Here is a 20,432-nt window from a genome sequence, read left to right as displayed (position 1 = left end):
TCTGCTTTCCAACAGACACTGGGAGACAAATTCCCCTTTCAGCAGGACAATACCCTAAAACACAAAGCCAAATATACACTGGAGTTGCTTACCAAGACGACATCGAATGTCCCTGAGTGGCCTTGTTAGAGTTTCGACTTAAATCGGCTTGAAAATCTATGGCAAGACTTGAAAATGGCCGTCTAGCAATGATCAATAACCAACTTAACAGAGCTTGAAGAATTGTTAAAAGAATAATGTGCAAATATTGTACAATCCAGGTCTGAAAAGCTCTTAGAGGCTTACCAAGAAAGACTCACAGCTGTAACCACTACTAAAGGTGATCTGACATGTATTGATGTGAATACTTATTTAAATTAGATATTTCAGTATTTCATTTTCAATAGATTGGCAACATTTTCTAAAAACATGTTTTCACTTTGTCAGTATGGGATATATTTTTGTTTAATCCATTTTGATTTTAGGCTGTAACAGAACAAAGTGTGGAATAAGTGAAGGGGTATGAATACTTTCTGAAGGCACTGTACATTCATAATGCCCTACCCCGTCCACCTGTGTCTCTAGTGTAGGGATGGAGGGGGGCGTCACATAAATCAACAGGCTAATTCTATTTGTCTCAGTCTGAATCATCTGAATCATACATGCCGTGCAGCTGGGGCCCTACAGTACCACACAAAACACACACACACACACACACACAGGGGAATTTGAAAGTGACTGTTTCAGAGGGTGCCCTAGCAGACAAAATAACTCCCCAATTAGCCTGAAAAAGTCAGTGTGTTTGTTTCCATCATCAAAGACACTTCGACTAAAGAGCTAATTTACTGCTGCAACAGGGACACTTTTGCAAAAACAGGATCAACAACAGTTTTTTTCTCATGATTTCATAAAGATTTACAATGGTGTTTCTAAAGGAGTGGTTTGTTAATATCTGGGTTATATGGTCTGATCTAATCAAGATAAACTAACTGTGGACACAAACGGTATTCAAGATGAAAGGGAGACATTAATGATCTAGTGAGGGGGCAGTGTGTTTCGCTAGAGGCAATGTAACTTAAGCCTATTTCGTATAAAAGCTAGAGTCCTTAATTGAAAAAATAACAAAGGGCCATCTCGTCTCTGTTTTGGTAAGAAGCTGAGGGATGGGCCTGGAGAAGTGTAACCACTCTCAAATTCATAGACAGAGCTATGGATTCAATGACCGACCATCCATCAAAATGTGAGATTTAACCATGTTTTGAGGCTATAGTCTTTGTTCAGATTTACATTGTTCACAAACATTGCAGTAAAACAAGCGTTGCGTTTTGATGGGTATGACAGTTGAACTAAGCTCATGAGGCTATATATATTATAGTTATATTCTTCAAGAACCAATGGTATACATCTTAGATAAGCATGCCCCGTTCAAGAAATTCAGAACTAAGAACAGATATAGCCATTGGTTCACTCCAGACCTGACTGCCCTCGACCAGCACAAAAACATCCTGTGGCGGACTGCAATAGCATCGAATAGTCCCGGCGAAATGCAACTGTTCAGGGAAGTCAAGAACCAATACACGCAGTCAGTCAGGAAAGCAAAGGCTAGCTTTTTCAAGCAGAAATTTGCATCCTGTAGCTCTAACTCCAAAAAGTTCTGGGACACTGTAAAGTCCATGGAGAACAAGAGCACCTCCTCCCAGCTGCCCACTGCACTGAGGCTAGGTAACACGGTCACCACCGATAAATCCATGGTAATCGAAAACTTCAACAAGCATTTCTCAACGGCTGGCCATGCCTTCCACCTGGCTACTCCAACCTCGGCCAACAGCTCCGCCCCCCCGCAGCTACTCGCCCAAGCGTCCCCAGCTTCTCCTTTACCCAAATCCAGATAGCAGATGTTCTGAAAGAGCTGCAAAACCTGGACCCATACAAATCAGCTGGGCTTGACAATCTAAACCCTCTATTTTTGAAACTATCCGCCGCCATTGTCGCAACCCCTATTACCAGCCTGTTCAACCTCTCTTTCATATCGTCTGAGATCCCCAACGATTGGAAAGCTGCCGTGGTCATCCCCCTCTTCAAAGGGGGAGACACCCTGGACCCAGACTGTAACAGACCTATATCCATCCTGCCCTGCCTATCTAAGGTCTTCGAAAGCCAAGTTAATAAACAGATCACTGACAATCTCGAATCCCACCTTACCTTCTCCGCTGTGCAATCCGGTTTCCGAGCCGGTCACGGGTGCACCTCAGCCACGCTCAAGGTACTAAATGATATCATAACCGCCATCGATAAAAGACAGTACTGTGCAGCCGTCTTCATCGACCTGACCCAGGCTTTTGACTCTGTCAATCACCATATTCTTATCGGCAGACTCAGTAGCCTCGGTTTTTCTGATGACTGCCTTGCCTGGTTCTCCAACTACTTTGCAGACAGAGTTCAGTGTGTCAAATCGGGAGGGCATGTTGTCCGGTCCTCTGGCAGTCTCTATGGGGGTACCACAGGGTTCAATTCTCGGGCCGACTCTTTTCTCTGTATATATCAATGATGTTGCTCTTGCTGCGGGCGATTCCCTGATCCACCTCTACGCAGACGACACCATTCTGTATACTTCTGGCCCTTCCTTGGACAACGTGCTATCTAACCTCAAAAAGAGCTTCAATGCCATACAACACTCCTTCCGTGGCCTCCAACTGCTCTTAAACGCTAGTTAAACCAAATGTATGCTTTTCAACCGTTCGCTGCCTGCACCCGCCCGCCCGACTAGCATCACCACCCTGGACGGTTCCGACCTAGAATATGTGGACATCTATAAATACCTAGGTGTCTGGCTAGACTGTAAACTCTCCTTCCAGACTCATATTAAACATCTCCAATCCAAAATCAAATCAAGAATCAGCTTTCTATTTCGCAACAAAGCCTTCTTCACTCACGCTGCAAAACTTACCCTAGTAAAATTGACTATCCTACCGATCCTCGACTTTGGCGATGTCATCTACAAAATAGCTTCCAATACTCTACTCAACAACCTAGATGCAGTTTATCATAGTGCCATCCGTTTTGTTACTAAAACACCTTATACCACCCACCACTGCGACCTGTATGCTCTAGTCGGCTGGCACTCGCTACATATTCGTCGCCAGACCCACTGGCTCCAGGTCATCTATAAGTCCATGCTAGGTAAAGCTCCGCCTTATCTCAGTTCACTGGTCATGATAACAACACCCACCCGTAGCACGCGCTCCAGCAAGTATATCTCACTGATCATCCCAAAAGCCAACACCTCAGTTGGCCGCCTTTCCTTCCAGTTCTCTGCTGCCTGTGACTTGAACGAATTGCAAAAATCACTGAAGTTGGAGACTTTTATTTCCCTCACCAACTTTTAACATCTGCTATCTGAGCAGCTAACCGATTGCTGCAGCTGTACATAGTCCATCTGTAAACAGCCCACCCAATTTACCTACCTCATCCCCTTAATGTTTTTATTTATTTACTTTTCTGCTCTTTTGCACACCAGTATCTCTACTTGCACATGATCATCTGATGATTTATCACTCCAGTGTTAATCTGCTAAATTGTAATTATTCGCTCCTATGGCCTATTTATTGCCTACCTCCTCATGCCTTTTGCACACAATGTATCATTTTTTTCCCTACTGTGTTATTGACTTGTTTATTGTTTACTCCATGTGTAACTCTGTGTTGTTGTCTGTTCACACTGCTATGCTTTATCTTGGCCAGGTCGCAGTTGTAAATGAGAACTTGTTCTCAACTAGCCTACCTGGTTAAATAAAGGTGAAATAAAAAAATCAAAATAAATACTAAATTAATTTTACATCCAAAAATGGATGTAGCGACTAAGGATTCTAGCTTTAAGTCCAAAAATCCCATTAGGAAATAATTGAACAGTCAAGCATAAAAAGCAGGTATCTCCACATTGGCAAATGTATTAAAATCTACATGCTTCGTCTATCATTTACTGTACAGCAAAATGCACAATATAATATAAAGCTCAAGTTAATAAAATGGAGTCTGAAAATATCATAACCTACATGAAATTGTGACTTGGCTGAATATTATATTAGACATCATCTAATGGATCAAAGCCTTGAATCCTCTCACTCTCCCTGTCATTCTCAGCAACTCTGAGGCAGTTAAACTAAGGTAAAGGTATAGCAATGAAAGATGACTTAGACAGTGTCCAGAGCCAAATCAAGTGCCTGTACTGTAATGCTTTATATTCTCTCTACAGCTGGGGCTACAGCCTCATTTCCAGACTGGAGTAGGGCTCTCTATCTGGAAGTTATTAGGGAGAGTAAAGGACCTTGCTCTACTTGTCACTAGCTGCTCAAGGACACTAATTTAGTTGGAACTCCTTGCTCAGAATGACTGGTAAAGTACACGGTGCTGTCTTAAGATGAGCTCTATAAATGTACCTCTCTCCAGCTAATAGCTCATCCTCAGATGGAATTTACATTATTTTGCATAATGTCAAGGTAAGTTTCCATCACGGCACTACTATTGAATTCCAAAATCTTTCAACTCCCTTTACAGACTTAAAAATATAACAGCTTGCAGCTAGTGGCTCAATTTGGCCAAATAGCAATTCAACCACAGCTAGGTTACTTATCACATTGATGTTAAGTTCATAATATTGAGTCAATATTTTATTTTCAACTGCATGCTTGTTGAATAGAGTCAGATATGCAATGAAAGAAAGTCCTTCCTGAGCTTACATGTGCAAACACACATGATGGAGAGCGGACTAGGCATTGTCCGATGTGTTTTACCACCATAGATAAGGGATCAGCCATTAAGCATGCTCTTTACAAGGCTAGAGGACACTTATTGTTGGCTTTAAAAGGGACCAAGCCCATAAAACACATCTCTTCTTTCACTGCATAAGTATCTGCGACAGATATAGCAGTCAGTGTGGACCCCTGACGATCCTATGTTACATATAGATGCGAGCAAAACGTTTTGCATTTTGTCACAAAATAATTTTCAGACTCAGAGCATTGTGTTATCTATCCTGTATACCTTTCCCTTTTGCTAAACTGTCCAACATAGATGGAAATGGACTAATGTGCACTATATAGCCATTTAATGGAGCCACATAGACCATCTAAACCCGGTGACGTAAAATGGAACGTAAAAGAACCTTCCATCTTCCTTCATCTCTCTCCCTCTCTCCTTCCATCGCCTATCTCAGTCCATCTTCCTCCCTTCCTCCCTCCCTCCCTCCCTTTATCTTCCTTCCTCCTTCCTCCCTCCATCCGTCCCCTCCATTATATGACTAGCACTGGTGTTTCCCCTCGAGACAGCCCTCGACCCAGTGTCTCATGTCGCCCACTCACATCATCAGAAGGAGATGACACAATCCCCCTCCCCGCGCTCTGCTCCCCACCTGCTCTCTGCCTGCTCCCTGGTCCTGCCTGACTACTAGAAGCACCACCAAGCCAGGCTTCAAACGCCACCTCATTTCAAAGGGCTGAGCTGTCCTCCATCTTTCTCTATCTTTCTCTCCCTCCCGCTCTCTCTAAATCATCTCTATTTCAGAGCACCAAGATACAGCACATGTAGATGGATTAATTCCCTTCCAACATGGTACTGTCTTAACAACGGAGGGGATTTTTTAGATGTAATGGCAAAATGTAGATTTCCGCCTAAATAGATATACCCAAAAGTACCTGCTGTTCATGTGTAATTACATAATTCTGACATGCCAAACATGGTATATATGGAAAGAAAACATCTGGGAGATTATGAGGAAATGATCAGACGATAGATAGGCGTCACATAGTTCAGAATACACAAGATCAAGCACACACAAAATAACTGTTTTATTATTTTTTTATTTTAAAAGTAATCTTTCATTGACAAGCTATAAGTGAATTACTGATCTCCAGAACTGGAAACACATCAGATGGCTGCCACAACATGTGAATAACATCAGAAAAAAATAGGATTGATAGACCTAGAAATGGTACTAGAAATGGGATGATGTTTTAGTAAGTGGTGTCAGGTGTGGTCATGGGACCAGGTGTCCCAAAACCTCTCCGAAGTGTCATATATATGTAAATTAGATCAACCCAGTGCCATTACATATTTGTAATCCCTAAATGCTATTTGTTCAGTATAAAAATAAAATTTCTACCATATCAACCTCACTCAAATTGTGGCGGTGTTATGGGGTATCCAGGGTACATTCAAGTGTCCTTTCAACCTGTCACGACTTCTACCGAAGTCGATGCCTCTCCTTGTTCGGGCGGTGCTCGGCGGTCGACGTCACCGGTCTTCTAGCCATCATTGATCCAGGTTTCCTTTTCCATTGGTTTTGTCTTGTCTTCCTACACACCTGGTTCCAATCCCATTAATTTATTGTTGTGTATTTAACCCTCTGTTTTCCCTCATGTCCTTGTCAGAGATTGTTTATTGTTATGCTCGTGATTTATGGATTGGTGTGCGACGGGTTCTTGTACGCACGTTTATTTTATTATGTACTTTGGTTTTGGAGTTTGTTTTACGTTAAACTACTCCATTATACCAAGTTTGATTCTCCTGAGCCTGACTTCCCTGCCACCTACACACAGGACATGACACAACCTCTCCAAAGTGTCCGAATGTGGTAATTGCACTGTTTTTGCACACTGGATGTGCCAAAAAAGTTACTGTTAACTATAAAAACTAAATTTCCACAACACCAACCTCTCTCAAACATTGTGGTGGTGTCGGTGGACATACAGGGGATATCCAAGTGTTTTCATCATATTTTTCATGCGCAAAGATATAGTCACTCGGTGGACATTCAATGTTGCCATATACATAATCAGATAACACTGGCAATAGGCTAGATTTGTTCCTACCAACCTAAGGATTAATTTCATACCCCCCACCCCCATATAGCTATAGCTCAAACACAGACCAAATCGAACATTATCTTGTAAGATGTTTGCTGTTTGGTGAAAACATTTTGACTCTCTGGGCTGGTGATGAATAACGGTAGGTCACAGGCAGACAAAAAAGACATCCACATGATCTGTGGAGTCCAGGCTTTCGGTGTGAATCAACGTATTCCGTGTTTATTTAGTTGAATGTTTTAATAATGTTTACATAATGCTTTATTCATCTTATATGTATAAAAGGTACCGGTCCAAATTTTGGACACACCATGTCATTCCAAGGTTTTTCTTTATTTTTACTATTTCCTATGTTGTAGAATAACACTAAATACATCAAAACTATGAAATAACACATATGGAATCATGTAGTAACCAAATAAGTGTTAAACAAATTAATATTTGAGATTCTTCAAAGTAGGCACCCTATGCCATGATGACAGCTTTGCACAATCTTGGCCTTTTCTCAACTAGCTCCATGAGGTAGTCACCTGGAATTGCATTTCAATTAACAGCCTTCTTAAAAGTACATTTGTGGAATTTATTTTCTTCTTAATGCGTTTGAGCTTGATCAGTTGTGTTGTGACAAGGTATGGGTGGTATACAGAAGATAGCCCTATTTGGAAAAAGACCATGTCTATATTATGGCAAGAACAGCTCAAATAAGCAAAGAGAAATGACAGTCCATCATTACTTTAAGACATGAAGGTCAGTCAATACAGAACATTTCAAGAACTTCGAAAGTTTCTTCAAGTGAAGTCGCAAAAACCATCAAGCGTTATGATGAAAATGGCTCTCATGAGGACCACAACAGGAAAGGAAGACCCAGAGTTATCTCTGCTGCAGAGGATAAGTGCATTAGTTACCAGCCTCAGACATTCCATGCCAAATAAATGCTTCAAAGAGTTCAGGGAACAGAAACATCTCAACATCAACTGTTCAGAGGAGACTGTGTGAATTATTGCTAATAAAACTACTACTTGTCACACCCTGACCATAGAGAGCCTTGTTATTCTCTCTTTTGGTTAGGTCGGGGTGTGACTAGTGGGGGTGTTCCTATCTAGGTTAAGTATTTCTATGTTGGCCGGGTATGGTTCCCAATCAGAGGCAGCTGTTTATCATTGACTCTGATTGGGGATCATATTTAGGCAGCCATTTCCCCACTGGTTTTTGTGGGATCTTGTTTTTGTTTAGTTGCCTGGGAGCACTGCATTTGCTGCACGTTTCGTTTGCTGTTTATTGTTTTTGTGAGTTTCATCTGAATAAACATGTGGAACTCTACGTACGCTGCGCCTTGGTCCGTTAATTCTACAAACGATCGTGAAAGAAAATCCCACCACAACAGGACCAAGCAGCGTGCCCAGGTGGAGAAAGTTTCATGGACTTGATAGGAGATTTTGGATGGGAAGGGATCCTGGACTTGGGAGGAGATCCTGGCAGGGATCCTTGAGATCCTTGGGAGGAGATCCTTCCAAGGGAGGACAGCGACAACGCAGGGGTTCACAGCCACAGAGTAAGCCCAAAAGACAGCCCAATTTTTTTTGGGGGGGGGGACACGGGGGGGTCGGCGGAGGCGAGGAATGAGCCAGAGACAGTCAGGGAGTCGAAGGAGGAACTTGACGAAAGATTCCGGAGAGAGGTGGTGGCTATGAGAGTGCTGCAGAGCGGGCGTGCTGAGGAGCATGACACCAGTCTGGTGTCATCTGCACCAGTTTCACGCATCTGGCCTCCAGTGCGCCTCCACAGCCCAGTACGTCCTGTGCCTCCTCCTCGCACTCTCCCTGAAGTGCCCCTTCCCAGTCAGGTACGTCCTGTGTCTGCTCCCCGCACTCGCCCTGAAGTGCGTTTCACCAGTCCGGTGCCACCTGTGCCGGCCCCACGCATCAGGCATCCAGTGCGCCTCCCCAGTCCAGAGCTTCAGGCGACGGTCCCCAGTCCAGAGCTTCCGGCGACGGTTCACAGTCCAGAGCTTCCGGCCAAGTTTCACAGTCCGGAACCTCCAACAACGGTCTACAGTCCGGAACCTCCTGAGATGGTCCACGGTCCGGTACCTCCTGCGACGGTCCGGAACCTCCTGCAATGGTCCACGGTCCAGAACCTCCTGCGATGGTCCACGGTCCAGAACCTCCAGCTCCATGGCAGGAGCCTTCCTCTGCGCCGATGCCCAGTCCGAGCATGGCGTCCAGTCCAGCTCCATGACAGGCAACATATAAATACTTAACCCAGTCCAGCTCACTGTCACGCCCTGACCATAGAGAGCCTTGTTATTCTCTCTTTTAGTTAGGTCGGGGTGTGACTGGGGGGTGTTCCTATCTAGGTTAAGTATTTATATGTTGCCTGGCATGGTTCCCAAACACAGGCAGCTGTTTATCGTTGTCTCTTATTGGGGATCATATTTAGGCGGAGCGGTCGTGACACTACTAAAGGACACCAATAAGAAGAAGAGACTTGCTTGGGCCAAGAAACACAAGCAATGGACATTAGACCGGTGGAAATCTGTCCTTTGTTCTGATAAGTCCAAATTTGAGATGTTTGGTTCCAATTGCTGTGTCTTTGTGAGATGCAGAGAAGGTGAACAGATGATCACTGCATGTTTGGTTCCCACCGTGAAGCATGGAGGATGAGGTGTGGGGGTGCTTTGCTGGTGATACTGTCAGTGATTTATTTAGAATTCATGGCACAATTAACCAGCATGGCTACCACAGAATTCTGCAGCGATATGCCATCCCATCTGGTTTGCGCTTAGTGGGACTGCCATTTGTTTTCAACAGGACAATGACCCAACACACTTCCAGGCTGTTTAAGGGCTATTTGACCAAGAAGGAGAGGGATGAGTGCTACATCAGATGACCTCCACAATCACCCGACCTCAACTCAAATGAGATGGTTTGGGATGAGTTTGACCGCAGAGTGAAGGAAAAGCAGCCAACAAGTGCTCAGCATATGTGGGAACTCCTTCAAGACTGTTGGAAAAGAATTCCAGGTGAAGCTGGTTGAGAGAATGCCAAGAGTGTGCAAAGCTGTCATCAAAGCAAAGTGTGGATACTTTTAAGAATCTCAAATATAAAATGTATTTAGATTTGTTTTACATTTTTCTGGTTACTAAATAATTCCATATGTGTTATTTCATAGTTTTGATGTCTTCACTATTATTCTATAATGTAGAAAATAGTCAACATTTTAAAAATCACTTGAATGAGTATGTGTATCCAAACTTTTGGCCGGTACTGTATGTATATACTGTATTCTAATCTACTGTACATTAGTCAATGCCATTCCGACATTGCTCGATCTACTGTTTATATCTTTCTTAATTCCATTCTTTTACTTTTAGATTTGTGTGTATTGTTGTGAATCATTTTTAGATACTACTTTACTGTTAGATACTACTGCACTGTTGGAGCTAGGAAAACAAGAATTTTGCTACACACCTGCTAAACATATGTATGTGACCAATACAATTTGATTTGATTTGATGTATGCTTCACAATGCTAACCGGAATGTAGGTAGCAGCCATTTTCAAATGAGGTCATCGGCTCGGCCTGCTCTTATACATTCATATACCCATATATACTAATAAGTCATACCAAAGATTTTAAGGAACAAATCAATAGCCAAGATACTCCGCTTTCCACAGACACCCCGCTTTTGCAGATCGTTCTCATACCAGACTGAATTGAATAAAAAAAATCCAAATAGGGTCCTTTACATTTAAGAGGATAAAGTACAAAGATAGAGCACCTTTTATATTCATGGTCAGAAATATAGCCCTATGGATTATAATTGAAAGGTCATGTTCCCCAGGTGGAACAAATGAGAGGTTTATACCAAGACATGAATGAACAGGGAAGAGGGATAATGTCAAAATGAAGACACAAGCAGACATGTGTCACAGACCTGTCTGTAGTTAGCTTGAGGATGGAGTAGCCCTTAACCACAGATCTAGGTTAACATTGTCCTACCCCCAATCCTAATCGTTTCTATTAGAGGGATGGAAAAATATCTGATCCTGTATCAGTGGTTAGGGAAAACTCAGAGATAACAGAGCTGTGTGTATAAACCAACCTCCAATTTTTACCCGAGGACATAAACAGAATCTAATCAATACTCTACTTCAGTCAATAGGGCCACTAGACAATCTGTTGGTTTTCTAAGGAACCTGTAAGATCATGAATACTCCTTATGTCTTCGTAAATCTATTTTCAGAGGCTCATAAATTCAACAAAACTGCACTTTCTTAGGTATCCATTTTTTATAATTCAGAATAATAACTAGAACCTAAAATAATTTTATGTGGTCTTCTCTAGCACAAGAGTCGCAAAAAGGAAAGCTATAGAAAATTACTTTCAAAGTAATCGAAGGGGATTCTATCTGGTTCATCCTCCACAACCCATTGTATTGAAACACTCAAAGAACAACAGGAGAATAAGCTAGTAATACTTTAAAAGAGACAGAGGCAGCAACAGTGTGCAGCTAACCTCTCCCACCATTTCAGAACCACAGAAAGCTGAAAATATGAGCATGTCAAGCAGAGAGCATCCCAGATGTAGAGCTTACGGGTTTTACACTATATTTCCGCCCTGCGGGAATCTAATTAACATTATAACAAAATCCCATATACATATATCTGTCAGTTTAACATCTATAGGATCAGTGTGTCCCCCACGGGACGGTTAAGCTAACGTAGGCTAATGTGATTAGCATGAGGTTGTAAGTAACATGAACATTTCCCAAGACATAGCCATATCTGATATGGGCAGAAAGCTTATATTCTTAATTTAACTGCACTGTCCAATTTACAGTAGCTATTACAGTGAAAGAATACCATACTATTGTTTGAGGAGAGTGCACAATTATGAACTTGAAAATGTATTAATAAACCAATTATGTACATTTGAGCAATCTTGATACAACATTTTGAACAGATATGCAATGGTTCATTGGATCAGTCTAAAACTTTGCACATATACTGCCGCCATCTAGTGGACAAAATAATACATTATGGCCTTTCTCTAGCATTTCAAAGATGATGGTACAACAACAACAAAAACGCATGTTTTTTTTGTGTATTATCTTTTACCAGATTCAATGTGTTATATACTCCTACATTAATGTCACATTTCCACAAACTTCAAAGTATTTCCTTTCAAATGGTATTAAGAATATGCATATCCTTGCTTCAGGTCCTAAGCTACAGGCAGTTAGATTTGGGTATGTCATTTTAGGTGGGGGGAAAAAGAAGAAGAAAAAGGGGCGGATCCTTAAGAGGTTGCACTTCCGCATCTAGGGTGAAAGATGACAGAGCTAGAGCGGTGTTTCTCAGACCATAAGACATCCCGAAATCGGTCTTCTCACAAAATTGTCTGCAGCGTCCGAACAGTTTGGCTGAACTATTATGGTAAGATGAGACTATCTACGACCCCCAAAATGCTTGGTTTGTCTCTCAAGCGTTCCCGGAAGTCTTGCGAGGTTGCGCCTCTGGGTTTAGAAACTCTGTGGTTAGATTTGGGTCATCTTCGACAAAATTGCTTTCACCCATAAACATAGAAATTTCATGCGATATTAAGATGGAAAATTGTCATGCTATCTTCCTGATAAAAGCATCCCATTCATGAAGAAGTATTGATATTCTGCTCTTCTTTTACATTTCTGATTGAAATCTGCAGTAGTTTTGAGGTCATTACCATATGCTTGGTATAACCTACTTTTGGTGCCTATTTTCTGTAGGCATTATATATCCAAGTCATTAACCAGGGGCTGTCTATGCCTTTTTCACCTTTATATCTATGTGAATAAACGTGGCTAGATTGAAAGAAAGGTGCAAAACCACATTTCTCAGTTTGACATGAAACATGAGATTAAAAAGAAGTGCATTATGTTTAAGTGTTATATTTAATTTAAGAACTGAATTAATACTTTCCTCGTGGCACGGGCTGGATGGAATAATACTGTGTAGCTTTCTGAAGTGAGTATGTGGGCTACTATAAGAAATCACATGGACTTCAGCACTAAACACACAAGTGGCATGACTAACATCGGTTTTAATCATAGCTTGTTACATCCCAAGCCTCTCCTAATCATCATATTCATACTGCAAAAGAATGAGTGATTTAAAAAATAACACTGTATGCAAAGACAAGATAATAACTTTGATAGTTAAACCTGTTAGGGGCTAGTATGTCCCTTGAGGAGCTAGCCTCAAATTGTAATAATTTTTTCGGAGTGGCGGGGGAACTAGGCCCGTTTCCATGGGAACCTGGGTGTCTCTGTGTGTGTGTGTGTGTGTGTGTGTGTGTGTGTGTGTGTGTGTGTGTGTGTGTGTGTGTGTGTGTGTGTGTGTGTGTGTGTGTGTGTGTGTGTGTGTGTGCGCGCGCGCGCGTGCGTGCGTGCGTGCGTGCGTGCGTGCGTGTGTGTGTTTTACTTACCCTGCGGTCTTTCGCCAGACGCTCTCTGTGGCGAAGGCTGCGTTTGCTTCTCCTCTGAGGGGTGTCCTGGGGGTAGAAGTGAAAAAGGCCCTCTCCAAAGGGAAGCTGGAAAAGAGAGAGAATAATTGTGTAAGAGAAGGAAAGAAAGAGAGAGGGAAGGATTGAGTGAGAAAGTGTTGGAGAGAGAAGAAAGGTAGAGAGTGGGAAAAGAAAGAGATGAAGTGATGGAAAGAAAAATGGGGGAATGAGAGAGAGCGGTTGATGGAGGCACAGAGAATGATGGAGGAAGGAGACAGGTGAGAGAGGAAAGATTAAGCAATGGACCGAAATATATATATATATAGAAAGTAATGGAATGAATGGCAGAATGGAAAGAGGGGGAGAGAGAGAGAGCATCACTCCATTCTGTGGAATCACAGGGTCTATTTTAAGAAAGTGTGCACTGCTGGAATGAACTACAATAAATCACAGAGGGAAGAAATGAGATGCATGGTACGAGCAGTGCCTAAGGCTCCCTAGTCAGATTAAAGACCTCCATACGCTGTAATAAAGGCAGGGGTGCCAGGTCACAGTTTTCAATGAAACACAGTCTAATGTGCCTGTCTGATCTATGTGAATCAGTATGTTTATGCAGCTATGGTAATATATGGTTACCAGGGTCCACTGCACTCAGCCATCGTACAATACAGTAAGACTTGCAGTAAATAGCCGATGTGAGAGGATGTTCAAGAGTAAATCCTGGCTTCCCTTTTCACAGGATGTTATGTACAGTAAATGCTGGTGATTCAAAGTAAACATTAGGGAATTGGCTTAATGTGTGTGTGTCACTGCACAGATATTGTTTAATGGTGTGTATGCTATGGAGACAAACATAGCTGGAGATTACATAATCTAGAGAAGGTGTATGTGTGAAGCAGTGAAAGAGTGGATGGAGGGGGAAAGCCTACTGTATGGAAGTGTCTACAAGGAGAAAGACTAGCAAGCAGACACTTTCAGAAACCCGTTAGAGATTCTGCCATTAAACCTCAGTCAAAACAACACACATTCAGTATCTAATCATCCCTGTCAAACTACACATCAAATCTCCGGTAGCCAAGAGGGACATGCCATTATTTTGAATGCCGAAGTGAAAATCTTAATTCACAAAACCACAATAACCTCGATTTTTATGCTTCGCCTCGGTGCCTTGCTCCCCAGCCAATTGCACCCACGCTCTTATTCTGACATCTGACAAGGCAGCTCAGTCAGGGGGATCATTTTTCCTGTTGAGACATCAATGGCTGCTTAAGGTGTTTGATGTGTGATGACAGGGCCTGCATTCACTGGGCTGTTTAAGAGCATTGGGCCAGTAACCGAAAGGTCGCTGGTTTGAATCCCTGAGCCAACTATGTGAAAAATGTGCCCTTGTGCAAGGCACTTAACCCTAATCGCTCCTGAATGTCGCTCTGGATAAGAGTGTCTGCTAAATTACTAAAATTATAACTATAAACTGCCATGTCTGAAGACAAAGTATTCTGCTGGTTTCTGATCAAATTGTTTTCTACATTGAGAATTCAGTGAATTGATTTATGATAAAGTGTATGAAGAGTATACAGACTTTATAAACTGACTATTATTTAGATCATCTTGCTGACCCGGAAAATGCTCAGTCTAAGTGTATGGAACAAACACACAAATGCAGTGTAGACCTACTTGACACCTTGGCATGTATTCCAAAACAAAGCACCAGTGCACAAGCAATTGAACATGTGTGTGCAATATAAGCTCAATGAATGGGCTCAAAGACAAGAACTTACTCAGGCTTTCACATAGCAAGTGAAAGGATCTTCTGTGGTCACACGTTATTTGGATAGTCCGGACTTTCCATACGTAGATGCTCTACAGATGGTCATACTGTCAACAAACTATATTTTGATAAGCAACTGCTTGCTAAGATTACAGTTAGGGTTAGGTTTAGAATAAGGTTAAAGGCTAAGGTTAGGGTTAGGGTAAGGGTTAACTTTAGGGTTAGGATGAGGGTTAAGGTTAGGGTTAGAAGATAGTTAGTTGAAATGTTACTGATAGTCTGTAGAGCATCTACAGATGGACTATGCCAAAAAAGTGTTACATATTCTGTTAGCAGGTGTGCATGTGTGAAAACATAGTGACCTCATCAGAATCCTTACGTTTATTCCTTAGATTATATCTGTACGTTTATTCAACGCTGAAGAAGGCCTTCTGTGCCGATACGTTGGTTAGGTGTACCCATTAAATTGTTGGAAGCATATTCAGAGCATGAAACTTTCTTTCTTTCTTTTTATAGTTACCCTCTGTTAGTCAGTACCTCTACAACATTTTTTGGGTGTGTGTCAGCTCAGGTAGCCTAGAGTGTTGGGCCCATAGCCAAAACGTTGCTGTTTAGAATCCCGGATAAATCTGACTTTCTGCCCTTGAACAAGGCAGTTAACCTCCAACAACTGCTCCCTGTGTGCCGATGACGTCGATTAATGCAGCACCCCGCACCTCTCTGATTCAGATGGGGTGGTCTAAATGCGGAAGACACATTTCAGTTAAGTGAATTCAGTTGTGCAACTGACCTGTAGCACCCTCTACAACCACTGTGATTATTATTATATGACCCTGTTGGCCATCTATGAACGTTTGAACATCTTGGCCATGTACTGTTAAAATCTCCACCCGGCACAGCCAGAAGAGGACTGGCCACCCCTCAGAGCCTAGTTCCTCTCTAGGTTTCTTCCTAGGTTCCTGCCTTTCTCGGGGTTTTTTCCTAGCCACTGTGCTTCTACATCTGCATTGCTAGCTGTTTGGGGTTTTAGGAGGGGCTTCTGTATAGCACTTTGTGACATCAGCTGATGTACAAAGGGCTTTATAAATACATTTGATTGATTGATCGATTGATTACAGTGTTTGACAGAGACCTATATTTTTGAACTGACAACAACTATATTTTTAGGCTGAGGCTACAGGTCATCAATTAACTTAATTAGTTTTCAATGATGTCTTGAGTGGGCAGAGTCCTCAAGGATGATCCCAGTGGAACTGATAATTAGCCTGCCCTAATTCACATAATCTATTCAGGCCACATTTATAATTTCCAAAATTACTGGGAACCAAGAAATGTACTGGCAATATGGTGGCAGTTTTGGAACAAATGTAACTGTTTGACAGTTTCAGTGATAGCATTCGAAGAAAATGTTAGATTATAGCAGACATTTAGGCTCACGACATATTTATGTATCGAATATGAAGATTAGGCGACATAAACCGAGATATTATGTAACGAAATAAATGATCGAGATCAACTTAATTGACGGTCGTCTGAAAAACAAAATAGGCCTAGGCATATTTCAAATAATATTCTATATATTAAAAACATGTAACTGAAGTCAAAACAAGTATTTATGTTTCTAAAATAATAGCCCAAATAATATTTAGAATATTCTAGGCCATTTAGAAAAGAAAAATAACAATGAGAATATAATTTTTTTCAAGTGGAGTTTAGCGACAAAAACTGGGCATGTTCATCAATGAAATTCGAATTAGCCTACATGATGCTAAATTTCTGCACATAATAGCCTAACGTTACGACTTACCTTCCGGGAGCTTTGAAACCCGTGCTCCGTTGCAAGTTGGTGCGCTTCATCGTGTGCGCCTTCATGCAATTGAACCAAGAGATGATTTGTAAAGATCCCTTCCTCCGTGGCTTGTGTTGCAAGAACCAGCGAGTTTAGTAATATCAATCCAACTGCTGTCCCATATCTGAGAGAGCCGAGCATCATGTCTGGCTTGTATCGGGGTGCCTGTCGGAGAGAATTCTTCGGGCGGGATGCTCCTCTGAAGAGATGTCTGAATCAGACCTTTTGGGGATACATCTCCTCGGCTGCTGACTAGTGGAAGTTGGACCGTCCTTCGGGTTTTAGCGTATCTTTGCTGTGTGGGCGATGCTACGAGACCAGTCGACGGGTGGTTGTGTTTCAGACCAAACCTGCATCCTCAGCTCTCTCTCCTTCTTCATCTATAATTTATCAGCTCCTCCGTTCAGGTCCTCTCCGCGTGACGTTCCACCAATCGGCGCCGGCGGGTGTGTCTCCCTCTTCTCTTCCTCTCTCCTTCTCTTCCTCTCTCTCAGCTCTAGCGAGTCTTAGTGGAGAGGAGTAGGACACTTTCAGGACACTGGAGAATTCCTTCTCTGGTCAGATTTGGTGGTGAATACCTAAGTAGGAAAAGTCTGGTAGGAAATCCCTGAATAGAAACACCTACAGCAACTGGTTCTACATGGTCCTCCTTAAATAACTTTGTGTATGATTCCGTGTGCAGAGAATTACACCAGTGTCCAAGTACAGAAGATCCAAGTACAGTGCCAGGCATAAACATTGGCTGCATTTTAGTCATTTAGCAGACACTCTTATCCAGAACGACTTACAGCTGCAATTACAGTTAAGTGCCTTGCTCAAGGGCACATCGACAGATGTTTCTCCTAGTTGGCACTGGGATTTGAATCAGTGACATTTCGGTTACTATCCCAACACACTTAACTGCTAGGCTACTATCCCAACACTCTTAACTGCTAGGCTACTATCCCAACACTCTTAACTGCTAGGCTACTATCCCAACACTCTTAACTGCTAGGTTACTATCCCAACCCTCTTAACTGCTAGGCTACTATCCCAACACTCTTAACTGCTAGGCTACTATCCCAGCACTCTTAACTGCTAGGCTACTATCCCAACACTCTTAACTGCTAGGTTACTATCCCAACACTCTTAACTGCTAGGCTACTATCCCAACACTCTTAACTGCTAGGCTACTATCCCAACACTCTTAACTGCTAGGCTACTATCCCAACACTCTTAACTGCTAGGCTACTATCCCAACACTTTTAACTGCTAGGCTACTATCCCAACACTCTTAACTGCTAGGCTACTACCCCAACACTCTTAACTGCTAGGCTACTATCCCAACACTCTTAACTGCTAGGCTACTATCCCAACACTCTTAACTGCTAGGTTACTATCCCAACCCTCTTAACTGCTAGGCTACTATCCCAACACTCTTAACTGCTAGGCTACTATCCCAACACTCTTAACTGCTAGGCTACTATCCCAACACTCTTAACTGCTAGGTTACTATCCCAACACTCTTAACTGCTAGGCTACTATCCCAACACTCTTAACTGCTAGGCTACTATCCCAACACTCTTAACTGCTAGGCTACTATCCCAACACTTTTAACTGCTAGGCTACTATCCCAACACTCTTAACTGCTAGGCTACTATCCCAACACTCTTAACTGCTAGGCTACTATCCCAACACTCTTACCTGCTAGGCTACTATCCCAACACTCTTAACTGCTAGGCTACTATCCTAACACTCTTAACTGCTAGGCTACTATCCCAACACTCTTAACTGCTAGGCTACTATCCCAACACTCTTAACTGCTAGGCTACTATCCTAACACTCTTAACTGCTAGGCTACTATCCCAACACTCTTAACTGCTAGGCTACTATCCCAACACTCTTAACTGCTAGGCTACTATCCCAACACTCTTAACTGCTAGGCTACTATCCTAACACTCTTAACTGCTAGGCTACTATCCCAACCCTCTTAACTGCTAGGCTACTATCCCAACACTCTTAACTGCTAGGCTACTATCCCAGCACTATTAACTGCTAGGCTACTATCCCAACACTCTTAACTGCTAGGCTACTATCCCAACACTCTTAACTGCTAGGCTACTATCCCAACACTCTTAACTGCTAGGCTACTATCCCAACACTCTTAACTGCTAGGCTACTATCCCAACACTCTTAACTGCTAGGCTACTATCCCAACCCTCTTAACTGCTAGGCTACTATCCCAACACTCTTAACTGCTAGGCTACTATCCCAACACTCTTAACTGCTAGGCTACTATCCTAACACTCTTAACTGCTAGGCTACTATCCCAACACTCTTAACTGCTAGGCTACTATCCCAACACTCTTAACTGCTAGGCTACTATCCCAACACTCTTACCTGCTAGGCTACTATCCCAACACTCATAACTGCTAGGCTACTATCCTAACACTCTTAACTGCTAGGCTACTATCCCAACACTCTTAACTGCTAGGCTACTCTCCCAACACTCTTAACTGCTAGGCTACTATCCCAACACTCTTAACTGCTAGGCTACTATCCTAACACTCTTAACTGCTAGGCTACTATCCTAACACTCTTAACTGCTAGGCTACTATCCCAACACTCTTAACTGCTAGGCTACTATCCCAACACTCTTAACTGCTAGGCTACTATCCCAACACTCTTAACTGCTAGGCTACTATCCCAACACTCTTAACTGCTAGGCTACTATCCCAACACTCTTAACTGCTAGGCTACTATCCCAACACTCTTAACTGCTAGGCTACTATCCCAACACTCTTAACTGCTAGGCCAGCCAATACAGACTTTGTAGCCTTGGTTTAAAAAAAGGTAGTGCCTCAATTATTTGTCTTATGCACAATATGTAGACTGTAGCCTATACTTGAATGGACAGCATATTTTACTACAATATGGTGAAGGGCTGTGTTCTCTATGTGAGCAGATGGTTCTTAGAAACGGGAATATGACAGCTTCTCCTGCAGCTGAGCACCAGAGAGGGAGGAATGAAAATGGTGGAACAGAGAAGAGAAGACTGCAATGAGAAGCAAAAGGAAACAAAGAAAAAAATATGATCACATTTGTTTGTTTTTAAATACATAGCCCATCTGGTGTCAAAGTTCTTTGTAGATATCAATGCAAGTACGTGTGGAGGAGATTTGTCAATGTGTGTTTGAGATTGGGCTCCCAGATACAGACTGATGATATTTCCCTTTCTCTCTGCTTGCTGTGTGATGGGTCCCATGCTATATCTTCTGCTGTGTGATATGAACCACAACTGGCCATTCGGCTCTCTAAAGTGGCCATTGATTGTAGGTCTGGATCCAAACCAAACCAGGGTACAGGTCTTTGAGTCCATAACACAATACCATGTAGACAATTCATTGCAATGACAAGATGATGTGAATCATCTAAAACCAGCGATGAAAATGTGGTTGTTTTCATTACATGTCATTGAAAGGACACTTGTCGGTCGATAGAGCATATCAGGTCTT

At 42.4% G+C, this 20,432-nt stretch overlaps 1 protein-coding gene across 1 annotated transcript in view; it reads right to left on the bottom strand.

Annotated features, from left to right (window-relative positions):
• The window catches only part of pcsk2 (proprotein convertase subtilisin/kexin type 2), an 83,944-nt gene extending 66,592 nt beyond the window's left edge, over window positions 1-17,352 (bottom strand). The window contains exons 1-2 of the mRNA XM_055902389.1: window positions 16,897-17,352; window positions 13,304-13,408 (exon numbers count right to left, since the gene is read on the bottom strand). Of these exons, the coding sequence (XP_055758364.1) occupies window positions 13,304-13,408; window positions 16,897-17,082 (291 nt within the window). The 5' untranslated portion in view covers window positions 17,083-17,352. The remainder of the gene's footprint in view (window positions 1-13,303; window positions 13,409-16,896) is intronic.
• Window positions 17,353-20,432: the final 3,080 nt, after the last annotated feature.

The sequence above is a fragment of the Salvelinus fontinalis genome, chromosome 37, assembly GCF_029448725.1.
Source record: "Salvelinus fontinalis isolate EN_2023a chromosome 37, ASM2944872v1, whole genome shotgun sequence".
In the NCBI taxonomy this organism is placed as follows: domain Eukaryota; kingdom Metazoa; phylum Chordata; class Actinopteri; order Salmoniformes; family Salmonidae; genus Salvelinus; species Salvelinus fontinalis.
Note: the sequence above shows the minus strand (reverse complement) of the source record. Positions and strands in the feature narration are given on the sequence as shown.